We start from the raw sequence: 15472 nt of genomic DNA, 5'->3' as shown, positions 1-15472 counted from the left end.
CTCGTTCATATTCCAACGCTCTTAGTCGAGTGTCTAATTGAGAAATGTTGTCAGCGTTTCGAATAGACAATCTCCGTCTGTTTCAAAGTCTGTGTAAAAGGTATCCAAGGCTTTCTCTGTGGTGAGATTCAAAGCTTTGATCATTTGATCGAGGTTGTCGATTTGATTTTGCAGCACGTTGAATTTTCGTCTCAAGATTTTTAAAGTTACAGCAACGTTCGGCTCTGCGAGATCTGCGATATTGCACAGTCTCTTGTTCCGTATATCGTAATGCCCGTCTGATGTTATTTGAAATCCGATGTAGGACACCTTTCAGCTTGGTAATTTCAGAGCTCTGCATGTTGACGCAACTGAGTCTGCAACGCTACTGCGTCTTTCGCTTGAAAACGTCAGATTTTATTTCTTTTCCAGGCTGACAAAAGAATCGAATCCGCTCCTGTATCGTCCATCGTTGAGCTCACTGTCTTTGTCGATCACCAGAAACCCGTACTTCTCACCGTTCCAGCATGCAGAGCACACACTTTTGAACTCTGTGTAAGACTTATTGGTGTTTACATGGTCGTTGTATACGCGTCTCAGGTTTATATCGTCTTGTTTGAATAACACGAGTGAGTTTACGTTGTCGCGCACGAGATGTTTGGAAATACGCGCGTCCGTCTGACAGAGATAGAATCAGTCAACGTCGTGATGTCTACCCATGCAAAAGTAGGCTCTAATATTGTCCTGCTTCTCGCACGCTACATCGTCCAATATGATTATTGAGTTGGGCCGTGCTTCTTTCGGTGTAATCACTTGCTCACGCTCGTTAAACGCAAAATACTCCGTATTTTCAACATGGTCCAACAATTGCTTCAGCAATTGGTATTTAGGTTGTTCGAGAGATTTCAAGTAGATGTAAATATTTTTAAATCTGAGTCCGTTGAGATGGGTTATAAGTGTGAGCAACGCATTAGTTTTACCACAATTCGACGGTTCACAGATTATTGCACGTACACTATTCGGGAGTAATTCACCGTGCCGTTTGTGCCTTTTGACATTTTGCTCCGAAAGTTTGTCAAAATTCATCACGGGAAGCTTAGTAGGTTGTTTTTCAAACCGCATCTCGGACATGAATGATCGGATTTGCTATAAATACCCCGTTTTGAAGCTCTTTTTTTCGGTCAACATACGAGCATGTACGCGTACACAGGTAAACGAAGCAGCAGCAGGCGGCAACATCGTGACAAGGGTCTGGTGAATAAAATCATCAACAGCCTTCCAGTCGAATTGCATGTACCTGGTTATCAGTACTGTGGGCCCGGTACAAAATCAACAGAGCGACTCGCACGGGGTGATCCGGGAATCAATCTTCTCGACGTAGCTTGCAAGGACCAGGACATTGCTCACTCGCAGAATCGTGAAAATCTTGATGTTAGAAACGAGGCTGATAGGGTGTTGGCTGAGAAAGCTTGGAAACGGGTTTTCGCAAATGACGCAGATTTGATTGAGAGGGCAGCCGCCTGGACAATAGCTAATACAATGGAAGTAAAATCAAAACTCGGAATGGGAATTCGGAAGTCAAAAAATGTGACCTTGAGAAAAATTATAAGTGCTGCAAAACGTTCTGTGGTTCAAAGCAATGATGCAAAAGTAGCTATTGAATCTGCGCTGAAGGGAGCTGAGAACGCCGATAAAAAAGCGGGTGGTGAATGTAAAGTGCAAACACCTCGCGCCTTACCAGACCTTCAAAAGTCGGTGGTTTTCTACCGTTTCCGATATCTATTTTCGCTGGACTCAGTGCTACAGGCGCGTTAGCCGGTGGTGCGGCAGGTATAGCAAAAGCTGTGAACGATGCAAGTGCTGCCAGACGAGAACTGGGAGAGAGCAAACGACACAACAAAACTATGGAAGCTATCGCGTTGGGCAAAGGGCTTCATATGAAACCGAACAAAACAGGTCTTGGTCTCCACCTTTCGAAAAACAAGATGCGATGCTACCACGTCTAGCGTTAAATGATTGGGACTTGTTGAAATATGCAAAAATCTTCAAGGTTCCGCGTTTCCGTGGTGTTTTCATGCGAAACGAAATGCCGCAAAAAAGGGTCCATGAAAAAACGAGTCAGCTATAATCAACCTTGACGACAAAGACAGTCCGGAAACACACTGTGTTGCATACAAGAAACGCGACAATAATATCGATTTTTTGACAGTTCCGGCAACCTTCAACCACCTTCAGACCGCATGAAATACCTCGGCGTTGGTAGTGTTGAATACAATCATGAAAGGTACCGGGATTATGATACATTTAAATGCGGACACTTGTGTCTGAAATTTCCGAGTAGTGAGCTATATAAACATGGTGCGTGATTCATCAAATTCAGTCTACCACTCGCAGTCATGGATGATTCGTTAACGTTAACGATTTCGGGAACCTCTTCGATACTCGGGGCATAATATTTCCCACCGATCGAACTCGCTCGTGATAAAAGTTATGCTCTTGGCTTGGTAGAATTGTTGACCTTTGATTCGGTTCCCAACAATGATGGCGGTCACAATAAAATTTACGTAGCTGATAAAGCGATCACCATATCTACCGGCAGCTACGAGATCGAGGACAAGAAGAAATATCTTCAAAACGTGCTAAGAAATACAGATATCAGGCTCGCCATCAAAACCAACAATAATACATCACGCAGCGGAATCACATGCAATCACACGATTAACTTTGAGCCGAATGATTCCGTTGCTCAACTTTTGGGATTCACACCACGTGTATTGGAGGTTGATGAAACTCACGAATCAGACGTGCCTGTAACTATACTCAAGGTCAACGCGTTGCGAGTCGAGTGTAGCATTACAACGGGCGCCTTCGCCAACGGACACAAAGTACACACTATTCACGAGTTTTTCCCGACTGTCCTACCAGGATATGAGATCGTGGAAGTACCGTCGCACGTCATTTACCTTCCGATCACCGTCAGGACCATAGATCACGTTCAGCTCCGGTTAGTGGATCAAGACGGAGACCTGGTTAATTTTCATGGAAAAGTTATTACTGTTAGACTACATATCAAATCGCAATAAACGATGGGAATTGTATACAACAGACTGCCAAAGAGTGGGTGTATCAGTAAGTCGGCATGCCCCGATCAAGTCTGTCATCGATCGATTCTCGAACCGTTAACACCTCGAAACGTGGAGTTCCTGATAGCTCTGGGTCTGAAACTGAACACTTTTGGAAGAGGAATTTTTGACAACTAAAAATCAGATTTTACCTTCTTATCATCTGCTACATAACATGGAGGAAGAAATCTTAAACATTCAAACACCAGTCGTCTTTGACAAATCCGTTGCGCATCACGAGATTCACGCTCACAAACCTTACGCCTCGTCAACTTTCAACAACAGCGATGAAATTCGAATCACCGTTCAGCATCATGATTTATGCATATTACCCAGCAAAAGTTCGGTACATATCCATGGACGACTCCTCAAACCTGATGGTACAGCTACTGTGAACACACAGCTCGTGAACAACGCGATCTGTCATCTCTTCGAAAAAATTCGCTACGAAATTAATGCAGTTGAGGTTGATAGAAGCAAGAACGTTGGCTTAAAAAGTCTCATGAAGGGTTACGCTTCCGTGCACCCTGGTCAGACTTGGCTGATGGAGAAGGCTGGATGGCTTGATGTAGAAGAGAAGAAAGAATTAACCGATGCCGAGGGAAATTTTGACGTACTGATACCGCTTAGCATGATATTGGGTTTCGCTAAAGACTACCGCAAAATCGTTGTCAACGCTGAACATGAGTTCACTTTGACGAGATCAAAAACTGACGTCAACGCAATCATGCAGACTCAAGAGGAGGAATTCAAAATCACGATCAATGCAGTGGAATGGCTAATACCGTATTTGAAACTCGCGGATCAGAAAAAAGTTGTCCTACTAAATTTCATTCAGAGAGATCCGCTTATTTCAATGAGCTTTCGCAGTTGGGAATTGTACGAATATCCCTTACTTCCCACAACTTTGAAACACGTTTGGACTGTGAAAACTTCCACTCAGCTTGAAAAACCTCAGTACGTCATTTTGGGATTCCAAACAAGTAGACAGAACTAGACCGGCAAGAACGCAAGTCATTTCGATCATTGCAATATCACGGACGTCAAGCTATTTTTAAACTCTCAATCTTATCCGTACGGTAACCTGAACCTCAACATGAGTCGTGATTTGTACGCGCTCCTGTACGAGATGTACGCAAACTTCCAAGCTACCTACTACGACAAGAACCCCGAGCCGTTGCTGACAAAGAGTGAATTCCTTCGACACGTCCCCTTATTTGTTACCGACTGTTCAAAACAGAACGAATCCTTGAAGTACGGACCTGTTGACATCCGTCTTGCATTTGAAGCTAAAGCCAACTTTCCCGCTAAAACATCGGCGTACTGCTTGATTGTTCACGATCGTATCGTCGAATACAACCCGCTCAGTGGCGGGGTGAAAAAGTTGGTATAAAAGCTGACCCGTTCCCACCATCTCGCACAGTTCAAAGATGGAGCTTATCGTTGACATACAAAGCTTTCGTAGACCCTTCAACAATACTTTTACATTCAAAGAATTGCCTATAATTTCAATCTACTCGGGAGCATCTCCATCTGTGTTTTTCTTCAAACCACCTTACGAATGGGATTGTCTAAACGGCAAATACAAAAGCCAAAATTCTTGGTTAGAACGCGATTTTCACGGTTTACCTTGGAGCTGTGGAACCATACTGTTTGAGGCAGTTGAGTGGACCATCAAAGACAGGCTGTACAAAGCTGAAACCGTGTACGTAAAAGGAGAAGAAAAACGAGATTGGTTGCTTGAAATTGTCCCGAAAGTTCAAATCATCGGTATGCTGGTCTTTGACTGTCCGTCGCTTCAAACCTTGCAAAAAACTTTAGCTGTGTCTCTAAGATGCGACGTTCATACAATACCCAACGCAATCTGTGCAGCACAAAACGTTTTGATACTTCAAAATTGGCTAGAAAATCATCATACTGTTCGGATGGCGAGGGTGTACGGTCTGTGTTACTGTGCAGAAGCGTCTACAAGAACGGTCCTGCATTCCTGGCGAATATATCATCCTGGTCATGATACTGTTAAATAAAATTATTGTTCTATCGTTGTGAAGCAATTGTCAACTGTACCCTAAAAATTGTACTCAGTAAAACTGTTTTGCAAAGAATATTCATGAAATAATTTCACACCTTTACCTTCACCTTAGCTCTTAATAGAGAATTTTTTCCAATACGAAGCTTATGTAAGATTCAACCTTGCTCTCCATCCTTGACCGAGCTGTACTCAAACCGAGTTATGTTCTGCATTCCTAGAGCGATAGTAACCCAACACCGCAGATCCTTGGCTCTGAATGTACCGCAGCTATCGGCCGACCTTGCACTCTGGTCTTGTCTGAACCCGTCCAAATACTCATCGTAGAGTTCACATTACATGACGCAGCTCGAAACCCTCCATCGTTACTTAGTGGTGTTCGGAGTAGCATTTTCTTAGATTTTGAGACTTAATTCTAGATACAATTACAAGGTACAAAACGTACGTAGGATCAAAGGTATACAAGATGGATAAATGAAAAAATATTCATAATTTCAATCTTTTTTTTTTTGTTCATTGAACGTAAGACTTACACCGAACAATGGGTATTCGAATGCGATACTCAGATTATACGTATACAAATTCAAGTTGACCGTACGGTCCGCCAAGATAGCGTAGATGCAACCGTATCTCCTTACTGGCTGTCGTCACCTTCTGGAACAAATCTTCATTTTCGTGGAGGGCCTTGGTCAGTCGGTTGGGCAGAAAAATCGTGAAAGAGTCATCCAAGTCCAGAACGATTTTGTCTCCAAATTTCGTTTTAACCCGACGAACGCCACTGACCCGGTATTCGAAGTATACTTCGAGGTCCGAAAGCTTTTTCAAGGGCAGAAGTGTCTCCAGGCGAGGACTTCGTTCAATTTTTGAAAAGTCCATGATCGTTACGGTCGAGTTGTAGGTGCTCGAAACCTCTTGTGAGTTGATTGAGGTCAGATCTGATTTTCAGCAGATGTTTTACTTCTCCAATATTCTTGATGAGCAGTTCTAGTCATTTTTTCAATTTACGTTGTTGTTCCAGAGCACTTCTCATTTGCAAGAAGAAGAACAGCTTCAGACTGACGATGAAGTTTTCACTTTTGACTTATATAACGTTCCCCCACCATATAATTTAAAATTTGGTGGAGGTTGAGGAATGTCACGTGGTTGATATCAAATCCGTATGTTTGTTTTTGCGCGGGCACCTTTTAGCATTCTTAGAGCGATAGTAACCCAACACCTCAGATCCATGGCTCTGAATGTACCGCTGCTATCGGTCGACCTTGGATATCAAACCGACATCCGAGTAAGTGAAAAACAATTCTCAGAACCATAAATTTCAGAATGTCACGTGGTTGATAACGTGAGAAAGGAATGTGAGGTGGTTGATGTTACACATCAGCGATATCCGAGTGGATAAGAAACAATTCTCGGAACTATTAATTTTGGAATGTCACGTGGTTGATAACGTGGAAAAAGAATGTGGGCGTGGTTGATGTTACACATCAGCAGTCCTACCGTGGGAAAGGAATTCGGAGTGGTTAATGTTACACATCAGCAGTCCTATAGTGGGAAAAGAATGCGGGACGGTAAAAAAGTTCTCGCCTCCGCTGTGCCCTCTACCGTTGGCAGGCGAGCACTACAGACTTTGACCTTCAGTCGGTAAGATTGTTGGTAAAACAGCATCATTTCGACCTTTTACCGATAAGAATTGCCGGCAAAGCAGCGCGATTTTTACCGTCGACCGATACAACTGTCGGTAAGGTTGCACGTTTTTGACCTCAAGTTGGTACGGCAGAGCACGTTCTATCTGACGAGAGTGGGGGTAACCTTCAAGGGTTTGAGTCTGGGACGTGCGGAGCGGTTCGGCCTGCTGCACATTCTTCATGTCAAATAAATTGTCCCTTCACTCAAATAATGTTTACAAGGGCCAATGGCATATTCTTCCGATGAAAGGAAGATATGGCATTGTGCAAAAAAAACGGAAATCACCACGACTAATCCCGTATTTGGATTGAAAATGTATTTCAATTATTTAATGATCCCTTTAGTATTTGAGCATTATCCTAGTTCTGCGAACATGTAGTGTACTAGTCGAAAATATATAAATGTAGTGTAAGTATCGCTCGGTTACATTTTTGAAAACTTTTTTTTCCCAAATCGATACGCTATTGATATTGAATGTCACCAAACAAGTGTAGTAGCGTCACTTCAAATTAGTTACTGGAAAACATGGTTAGTTCATAACCATAACCTAACAGATCGCGTAACATATAGTTGGCAGACTCGTATGAATCTGGTTTAAGGTAATGCGAAACATTCGAGTATATAAACATCTTTGAAGCTACTTTTCAAGCGGGAAAGCTTGCCGTATAGTGACCGAAATTGGTACTACTTCGAATGAATTATCATATTGGTTGAAAAACGTGAAACATGCTCATCAAAAAATCAGAAGATTATCGAATAATGAAAAAAAATTTTCAATGAAATAATGTTCATTTCGTAGAAACAATGATTCATTTATAACAAGCGCGTATGCAATTTTATCGAGAGTTCTTGAACTTTTCAAGTGTATGTTTGCAATTTTCAATTACACATGATTGTTTAAAACTGAGAAAAGTTATATTTCATTCTATTAGTCAATAAACTTAAATTGAATGTGGTACATATAGCAACTCAAAAACTCTCTCTTGGTTGCACTCAAACATATCCTCATTTACTTGGACGGATTTTTTTTTGTTTGAAGTAGCTATATAATCGGAGGGACAAAATAACTTGCTCAAATTAATATGAAAACTTGTTTTGTGAAACAAATTCTTGTTCCAACATATTACACATCTCTTTGATCATAGTTATCGTAGATTATGTCGGATAAATATCACATTGAGCCAAATATACTATCTGGCAATAACGTTAATATTTCAGCAAGCGTAGAATTATTATTTATAATGTCTCGGTGCTTTTGAACCGATGTGTTCAACGGTTAAAGTACTATTCTTTTACTAATCAAATGAGGTTTGTTGATTCAAGCGGAGTTTTTGTTACGAAATTTCCAGTTTAATCCAATGAAATAAATATGTACTGGTTTGAAATACATTAAACGCGAAAGCATACATCATTCAAATCAATGCATCAATACTTTTTTTTTAACTAAAAAGCGGTTATTCTGAGTGAGAAATTTTTCGAACCAAATAAACTGGAAGTCAAAAAAATTAGTTTTTTGGTTCGATAACTTTTTTTCTCAGTGTACGGATATAAAGCATGGACGGCTGCAATTACAGTAGCGTATTTGATTATTGGGCCATCAACTAACATATTCGTGTGAAACTATGATGGTTGTTACGTAACGAAATCACAACATAAGTACACCGTGCGACACATATGCGTTCACACGAAAATGTCGTTATGTGATCGTGGTCCACTAAGAAATAAGGCTTACTATTATAGGGAATAAGAAAACTAAAAGACTCATTACTACTAAGGTAGTCTAAGTAGACAATAACCAAACTTTGTTGTTTGGATCAAAGAGTACCCGAACTTTTCTTGAATGATTCGCAATAATGAACAAAAGCCTGTTTAATATGTGTGCACCATTTTATGTCCTATATTTGTTATGTGTTGACTAGGAAACCTTCAAAAATCAACTGTTGGATGATGCAGCAATATTCAAGCACGATGCTGTATCACTTTCGGAGAAACTGTACACCAGTGGACCCTTTTCATCCGACTGGAAATCATCAGGTAAATCCGCAGACTAACCAAAGGGTTATTGTGTTACCATTCAACAGTATGATCATGCTGACAAATTTTCAAAAATATTGCAATTAACTCTTAATATATGTCGTTTTAATGAACATTTTGCAACGAATTCTTACAGATGCTATAGCGTGGCTGAAAGGCTTTCACAAAGAAATTGACTTCCTTAGAGCAAGAGAGAGCAAACTGAAATATGATTTAGCTGTTTTTGGTATCAGCCATCCAGATTCAATGGAACTAGCGAAACTTGAAAAAGTTTGTTGATTGTATTAGTATCATACTAGCATACACGGATTTATTTGATTGATCAGTATTATCTCAATAATTGATCATTCGTTTTCAAGTTTAAAACAAAACTAATACTAAAATAAACACAACGATGTACTTTCAGGATCTTACTGCTATCGAATTGATTTGGCAGCTTACAGATGAGTGGAATGAAGCATGGGAACGTTATAAGACAGGAAATTTCTGGACGATTGGAATGGATGAAATGGATGCAACGGCCAATGCCCTATTTCGTAAATTTACGAGATTCGCTAAAGAATTGAAAGAAAAGAATTGGGAAATTGTTGAAACTACAAGGTACACATTTCATGTTGCTACAGTAGAGATTAATACACTGCTCCGTTCTACTGCAAATCTTAATCCGAATTACAGTAGATCACTTGATTTCCAAAATGTACGTTGCCGAGGAATTTATAATTCTGGGAAAACATCGTAACGACCGATTCACAACCCATCAATTTCAACATAGCAAGCTCGCACACATTTTTCTTTAGAATTCATGCGTGTGAAGAGGTATGAGTTTTAACTATTTAACTACCAAGATGTTATAGCGGCGTCAAGCGCGCTTGTGCCGTAACTGCCAACATTCGCGAAATGGCGTCATGAAGTAATTCAATATTTTTAGGTGTATCATGTAAATGTTTACTTTTGGAAGCATGTGTTAATATTTTTGAGGACGAGGATTCCGTTTATGAGCACAACTAGTTATTTTTTTCGCGCCCTTACACAGTTTTGAGCCCTCAAAGTTAACCAATTATTGAACAGACCGTCTTTTTTCGGGATAAATTTTTCTTTTTAAAAACACTGAACAATCTTATTTATGAGTTTACATAATCAACTTTAAGAATTACCGAGTGAATTTTATTTATTATACAGTGTAACTATATGACTTGTAAGTGAAAAATTACTATTTTCAATTCCAAGTACGCAATTTTAAGAATTACTGAGTGAATGTCTTTTATTATATAGTATAACTATGACTTATATACAGAAAATTACTCGGTAATTATAGAAATTGCATATTTGGCTTCCAAAATATTATGATTCAATGTTTTTCAAAGGAAAAGTTCATTCCGAAAAAAGAAGATAATAGTTTATAGTCCAGTCAATATGGGTATTTGCCCTACGAAAAGTGTTGTAGTAATGATTTTGATGTATGTTTATGAGTTCCGGGCCCCAATAAAAAATATCCAAGTTTTCAACCTTGAATGGGTTCCGCTCGGTTCGCCATCTTGGATTAACGGTACAAACATATAGTTTTCAAAAACAATTTCCGAAAGATTGATCTTATGACAAGAATGTTGAATATAAATGGGAAAAAGACTGAATTCCCTACATTTTTCGTATCGACACTTTTAACAAGTGACAGCGGCGGAAACATGATTATTCTTACTAAAAGCGGCCAACTTATTTTTTTCACGGTAAATTTGGTAAAAATGATAATATTGATAACGTTGTCATTTATAAGTATTAAATATGATTCGTCGTAGTTGGTCTAAATCCTTTTTTAATTAACTAAATGGTTGCAACGTTTCGATCGGCCACGGCCAATCGTCTTCAGGCAATCTGTTAACATTTAACATGTTATCTGACAATGTTCTTATTTACGTTAGCAATTTTGTATTATATAAAATTACCTAAATTAATATGTGTGTTTTATCACTTTTTTTTATAGATATATGATCATATATATATATATATAGGTTGAGTTACGTATGTATAAGACCTTACATTTGAATGGTAATAATGAGGAAACAAGAGATTATTGAATTTTATGGAAAATTTGATTGTATAGTAAATTTGGTATTATATGTGTGAATGTGAATAGATTACTTACAAATATTGACAATCCTACGAGCCTACCGTGTTGTTGTCTCGCTATGATAGAAGTAAGTGAGGATCTTTATTCAATACAGGTAATCGATTTATTCACAGTTGGTATTTACACATTTGAAACATAAACCTAATATGGCTGCACTGGCGAGACCCCGAAATATTTGATTTATGAATTATCTCATTATATAAATGACTTCAATGTTGAATGTCTGTTTTTTTTTTTTTAATTTATAGTGATGTCATTATTCCTACGGATGTGTAACATTTCTCTTATACTCCTTTTAAACCAATTGGATTCTGTAGTTAGTACATTTGAGTTTGTAAAATCAAAAGTGTGGCCTAAGTCTAATAAGTGTGAAGCTAAAGTGCAACTGTCATGTTCGTGGTTTTTATTTTTGATCTGTGACCTGCTATCCTGTTTTTCAGGTGTTGAGAGTATTGTTCTATATATAAAGGTGCAAAATAATCATTTTTGTTTCATTGTCTTTCCATACATTAACGTTACTAACTTCAGCTTTGTAATGACGTAATGTCGATCAAATAATTCGTTTGTCAACATTCATTTTGACAGTATTTATCAAGCAAAACTTATAAATTTTTTTAATTTTCTTTTCAATGAATAGATTCAGATCATACTTCAGATTTATCAATCATTGTTGCTCTATCAAATTTGTAAATATATAATGTGTTATGAATTGACAACAATTTTAAATGAAATTACAATCAAATGAAAGTCTTACTTCATCAAGGTTAACAAACTACTGAAACTGATTGATTTTCTTATCATGTATTGTGACGTGGATTTTTCCGCACCTCGGTCACTCGGAGCAAATGACCGAGAACTTAACGCGTGCATAATGATTCGGCGTCCACGATCTATCCTGGACCTACAAACAATATCGTGAAGTTTTGTTGGGCGCCTGGCGTGATAAACACGTCTCGAAATCGTTGATGCACTATGTCGCGACAATATGCTCGGTAGCTCAGTACCGCGGAGAGGGGAGGGGTTATTTTTTGGTAGAGAGAGAGAGAGCGAGATACGCAACACCAACACGCTATTTTACTAAGCAGTGATAGAATCAAACTAATATATATTTTCTGCCACGATAATACCAGCAAAACAAAATAAATAAGAAAAAATAATAGTTCAAACGTCGCTCATTGCGACTTAAAATACAAAACGGGAAATAACAATTCAAAATTCGCTATTCGCGATTCATATTCACATGCTTAGATGTTACACAACCCCCCCCAAAAAAAAAAAAAATAATATAACTGAAAGAAAAGCGAAATGACTAAATCTAGACGGCTTCTAATGCCTGCGGACGCTAGTCACTGCTTGAACGATAAACAATAACTCAAAACTATAAACAAAATTTTACTCGACGTGCTGTCACGAGCGCCGCATATTTACTCAGGATTTACCGATTATATCAATTATTATTATCTCTCGAAACAAGGAAGCATAGTTTTAGTTAGTCTATTGTAACAACGGAGAGAAATTAAGAAAGGTCTAAGAGAATCAAAGAGTTCTCTGTGCGATTTAAGCGAACGCCGAGCCAAAGAAGTCTCACGGACAAGGAATATTTTAGAAAGAAAATAGATGTATTTGGACACAAGCTCTCTTTTTAAAGTCTAGAGACTGACTGTTTTTACAATAATGTCGGTTGACGCAGCAACCTTATTCTTTTTGAAGACATAAGAGGTTTATAAACGTCTTTTATCTACGATGACTACTAGATCATTCAAAAGGGGACAAAACGGGTGATTTCACCCTTTTTAACACTATATAAAATATTTTATTATAACCAGTTCGTGGAGTAACCAAGCGCAACGGCGTAGTTGGACGGCCAGCAACGTCAGCGTCTTCGCGCCCGCCAGATCCCGGGTGTAATCAACACCGGGATGAGGCGAGCGCGAAATCACGCGCTTCGAGGATGACTGTCGCGAGGCGAGCCTTTGTTCCGGAATTGTGTATTTAGCAAAAACGCCGAATTGTAAATTCAGCGGAAACTCGCTCGCCGCCCGACGTTCCAAGGGGTGTCGGACGAGCGAGCGAAGGCAGTCCCGTCTTGAGACCGTCTGAATAACGACATCAACGGAACCCGGCTCCTTCGAAGCGACCACGTATAGAGATATAAATCCTTTTTCCAAAACCGAGGATTAGAGCGTAATTGTCTAATCTACCCACGGCCGTGAAAGGTTACTCGCGTCGCGGTGTCAGTCTAACGAAGCTAAAATAAGTGCAAGCGTTAAGCCACGAACTCCTTAGAGAAGTGTAGTTATAAGCGTATGTGAGTGTTACTATTGAGTATAATCGTGTGAGAGCGTGAGCCATTCGGACTGTAACCACCGAAAAGTGAGTAGTTGAATGAGTGGAAACAACTAGATTAAGAACATATTGTAAGCTTTCTTGTTTCGAACCTTCCCTGCTTTTTAGTTTTTGAGCTATTAAACATTTTTACTTTGCTTTCCATCAAAACATTGGTACGATAAATTGAAATCTTCCAAACCTATTCCCAGGGAACGCCCTGTAGAGGACGTTCACCTCCCAACCCACCTAAAAAATTAATATAAACCTCTGTGAGAACTTAGAGGGTTGAAGCCGTCGCGTGCGAGACCGCTCCGCACGTGACAGTGCTAACCGCATTTGTCCTCTATTAACTACAGCGCCAATCACCAAATTAACAATAAACGGCTCGACAACAACTGAACCGAAATCATAATCGACGCGCTAACCGCGATCGTTAATAAATTTAGAAAATTCCTTATGCCTACGTGCGCTAATCGCCATCTTACTAATGAACAATAATTCATAAACTAAGACCAGAATTGGGCTCGACGCGCTAACCGCGACCGAATTAATGAATCTAGAAAGCTTCTTATTCTCGCCTAATGATAACTTACTATTACGCATCCGAGCTCCACTTCCTCCGCGACGTCTGAACGCGGTGCGCGAGTTCGAACGCTCCCCTTTTAACGATTCGCGACCTACTCGAGAGGTGACCCTTTATTTTCATGGACTCGACGTGACCCCGTGCAGCGAAATTTAAAATTATTCCTCGCAACCACCAATTTTTCTTGAAAAACTCGAAACACGAATCTACTTCGCAACAGACTTCCACCTTGGTTGGTCGCCAGAACTCGCGTGATTTCAGATGGCCGATCGGCCGGAACGCCGATTTCGTCACGCTAATCCTTCGTGACGTCATCACCCTAAGAATGCGCAACAATCGATCTGTTATCGATTTCGGGGATTGCGCAATTTGACGCGCACCTGTCGTCGCTTCGCGGCGCAGAACTTGACGCTAGATCGCGATGTCGTCTTCCGTGCAGCTCTACGGTGTGCCGGGGTTGGGCGGGGTGGTACTCTCTCGTCGCTAGCCGGTCTTTCGCGGTTACCTTGGTCAGGTGTAGGCGGGGTGAGTGGGGAGGCTGCGGCGCGCCGGCCGCCAGCGGGAATCGCATCCGCCTTGGATTCCCGCGCTGCAGGGATCTGCGTTGGCTCCCCCTCCGCAGCCTTGGCACCCTTCACGCTAGATCTCCGCAGTTTCACTTCGCCTCGAAATATCCCCGGCGTCGGAGTTGGTCGCAGGCTCGTGGCTGGTGTACTTAATAAAAAATAAACACGAAAGCCTGGAATACCTTAATCGTAATTCGCTATTGCGTCCCTGTCGAAGCTTGGATGCGTGACTCCAGTTGTGGCGCTCGTATAATATTCTTTCGCCACTCGATCTCACAAACCCTCATCCCTGGATTCCGCCCAAGGTTCAGGGAGCATCTTGTATCGGGCATGCCTACAGAAATGCCACGTTACAGTATTTTCATTCGATTTATTTATAATAGTGAGAGATGGCATCCTCATACGGAAAATCCGATAGAACTACGACTTCTAATACTTGAATATGAACATCTAACGAAAATCCTCATCGATCATCAATCCTCTTCTGAAGTCCTGTTGAAATTGTCCGAAATACCTAACAGACCTTCAAGACAATGCTGTGAACGTGCGTTAGAAAGATATAATCAAGAAGCTTTCTTTATTTGTAAAGAGAAAAAAATTTCTTCACTATCTGGTCGCAGGAGCGAAAGTTCAGAATAACAGGCTCTGGATGCTAGAAAAATCTGAAAGCTAATTGGGACGTTAAATCTTCTAAATACTTCTATGCCGAAGAGGTGTCAAATCTGATGTTAGTTAGTAACTGGGTTGATAAATATTAAGATAAGTATTCGTCAATACTGGAATATATTGTTACAAGTATTAGACTTATTCATACACAAGGTACATGACTACCGTCTACGGTATACGGTGAGAGACTTAACTTACTAACTATGGCGGGGTAGCTGTGGACAGCGGCTACGCATGTAAGTATACCTATTTCGACAATATATACTCACACTTGGAACCTTATCCTTCAACACCCTCTCTCAAGGTACAGAGTGTATACATACTAATCCAAGCGTCTACACTCATCACACTCAATAT

General features: G+C 40.1%; 1 protein-coding gene across 1 annotated transcript in view; it reads left to right on the top strand.

Annotated features, from left to right (window-relative positions):
* The window catches only part of LOC124185963 (dynein axonemal heavy chain 2), a 670443-nt gene that overhangs the window by 91905 nt on the left and 563066 nt on the right, over positions 1–15472 (top strand). Inside the window, exons 3-5 of the mRNA XM_046577226.1 lie at positions 8733–8847; positions 8984–9117; positions 9254–9447. Of these exons, the coding sequence (XP_046433182.1) occupies positions 8733–8847; positions 8984–9117; positions 9254–9447 (443 nt within the window). The remainder of the gene's footprint in view (positions 1–8732; positions 8848–8983; positions 9118–9253; positions 9448–15472) is intronic.

This window comes from Neodiprion fabricii, chromosome 7 (assembly GCF_021155785.1).
Source record: "Neodiprion fabricii isolate iyNeoFabr1 chromosome 7, iyNeoFabr1.1, whole genome shotgun sequence".
In the NCBI taxonomy this organism is placed as follows: domain Eukaryota; kingdom Metazoa; phylum Arthropoda; class Insecta; order Hymenoptera; family Diprionidae; genus Neodiprion; species Neodiprion fabricii.
The sequence above is the reverse complement of the archived record's forward strand: the minus strand, read 5'-3'. Positions and strand labels throughout refer to the sequence as shown.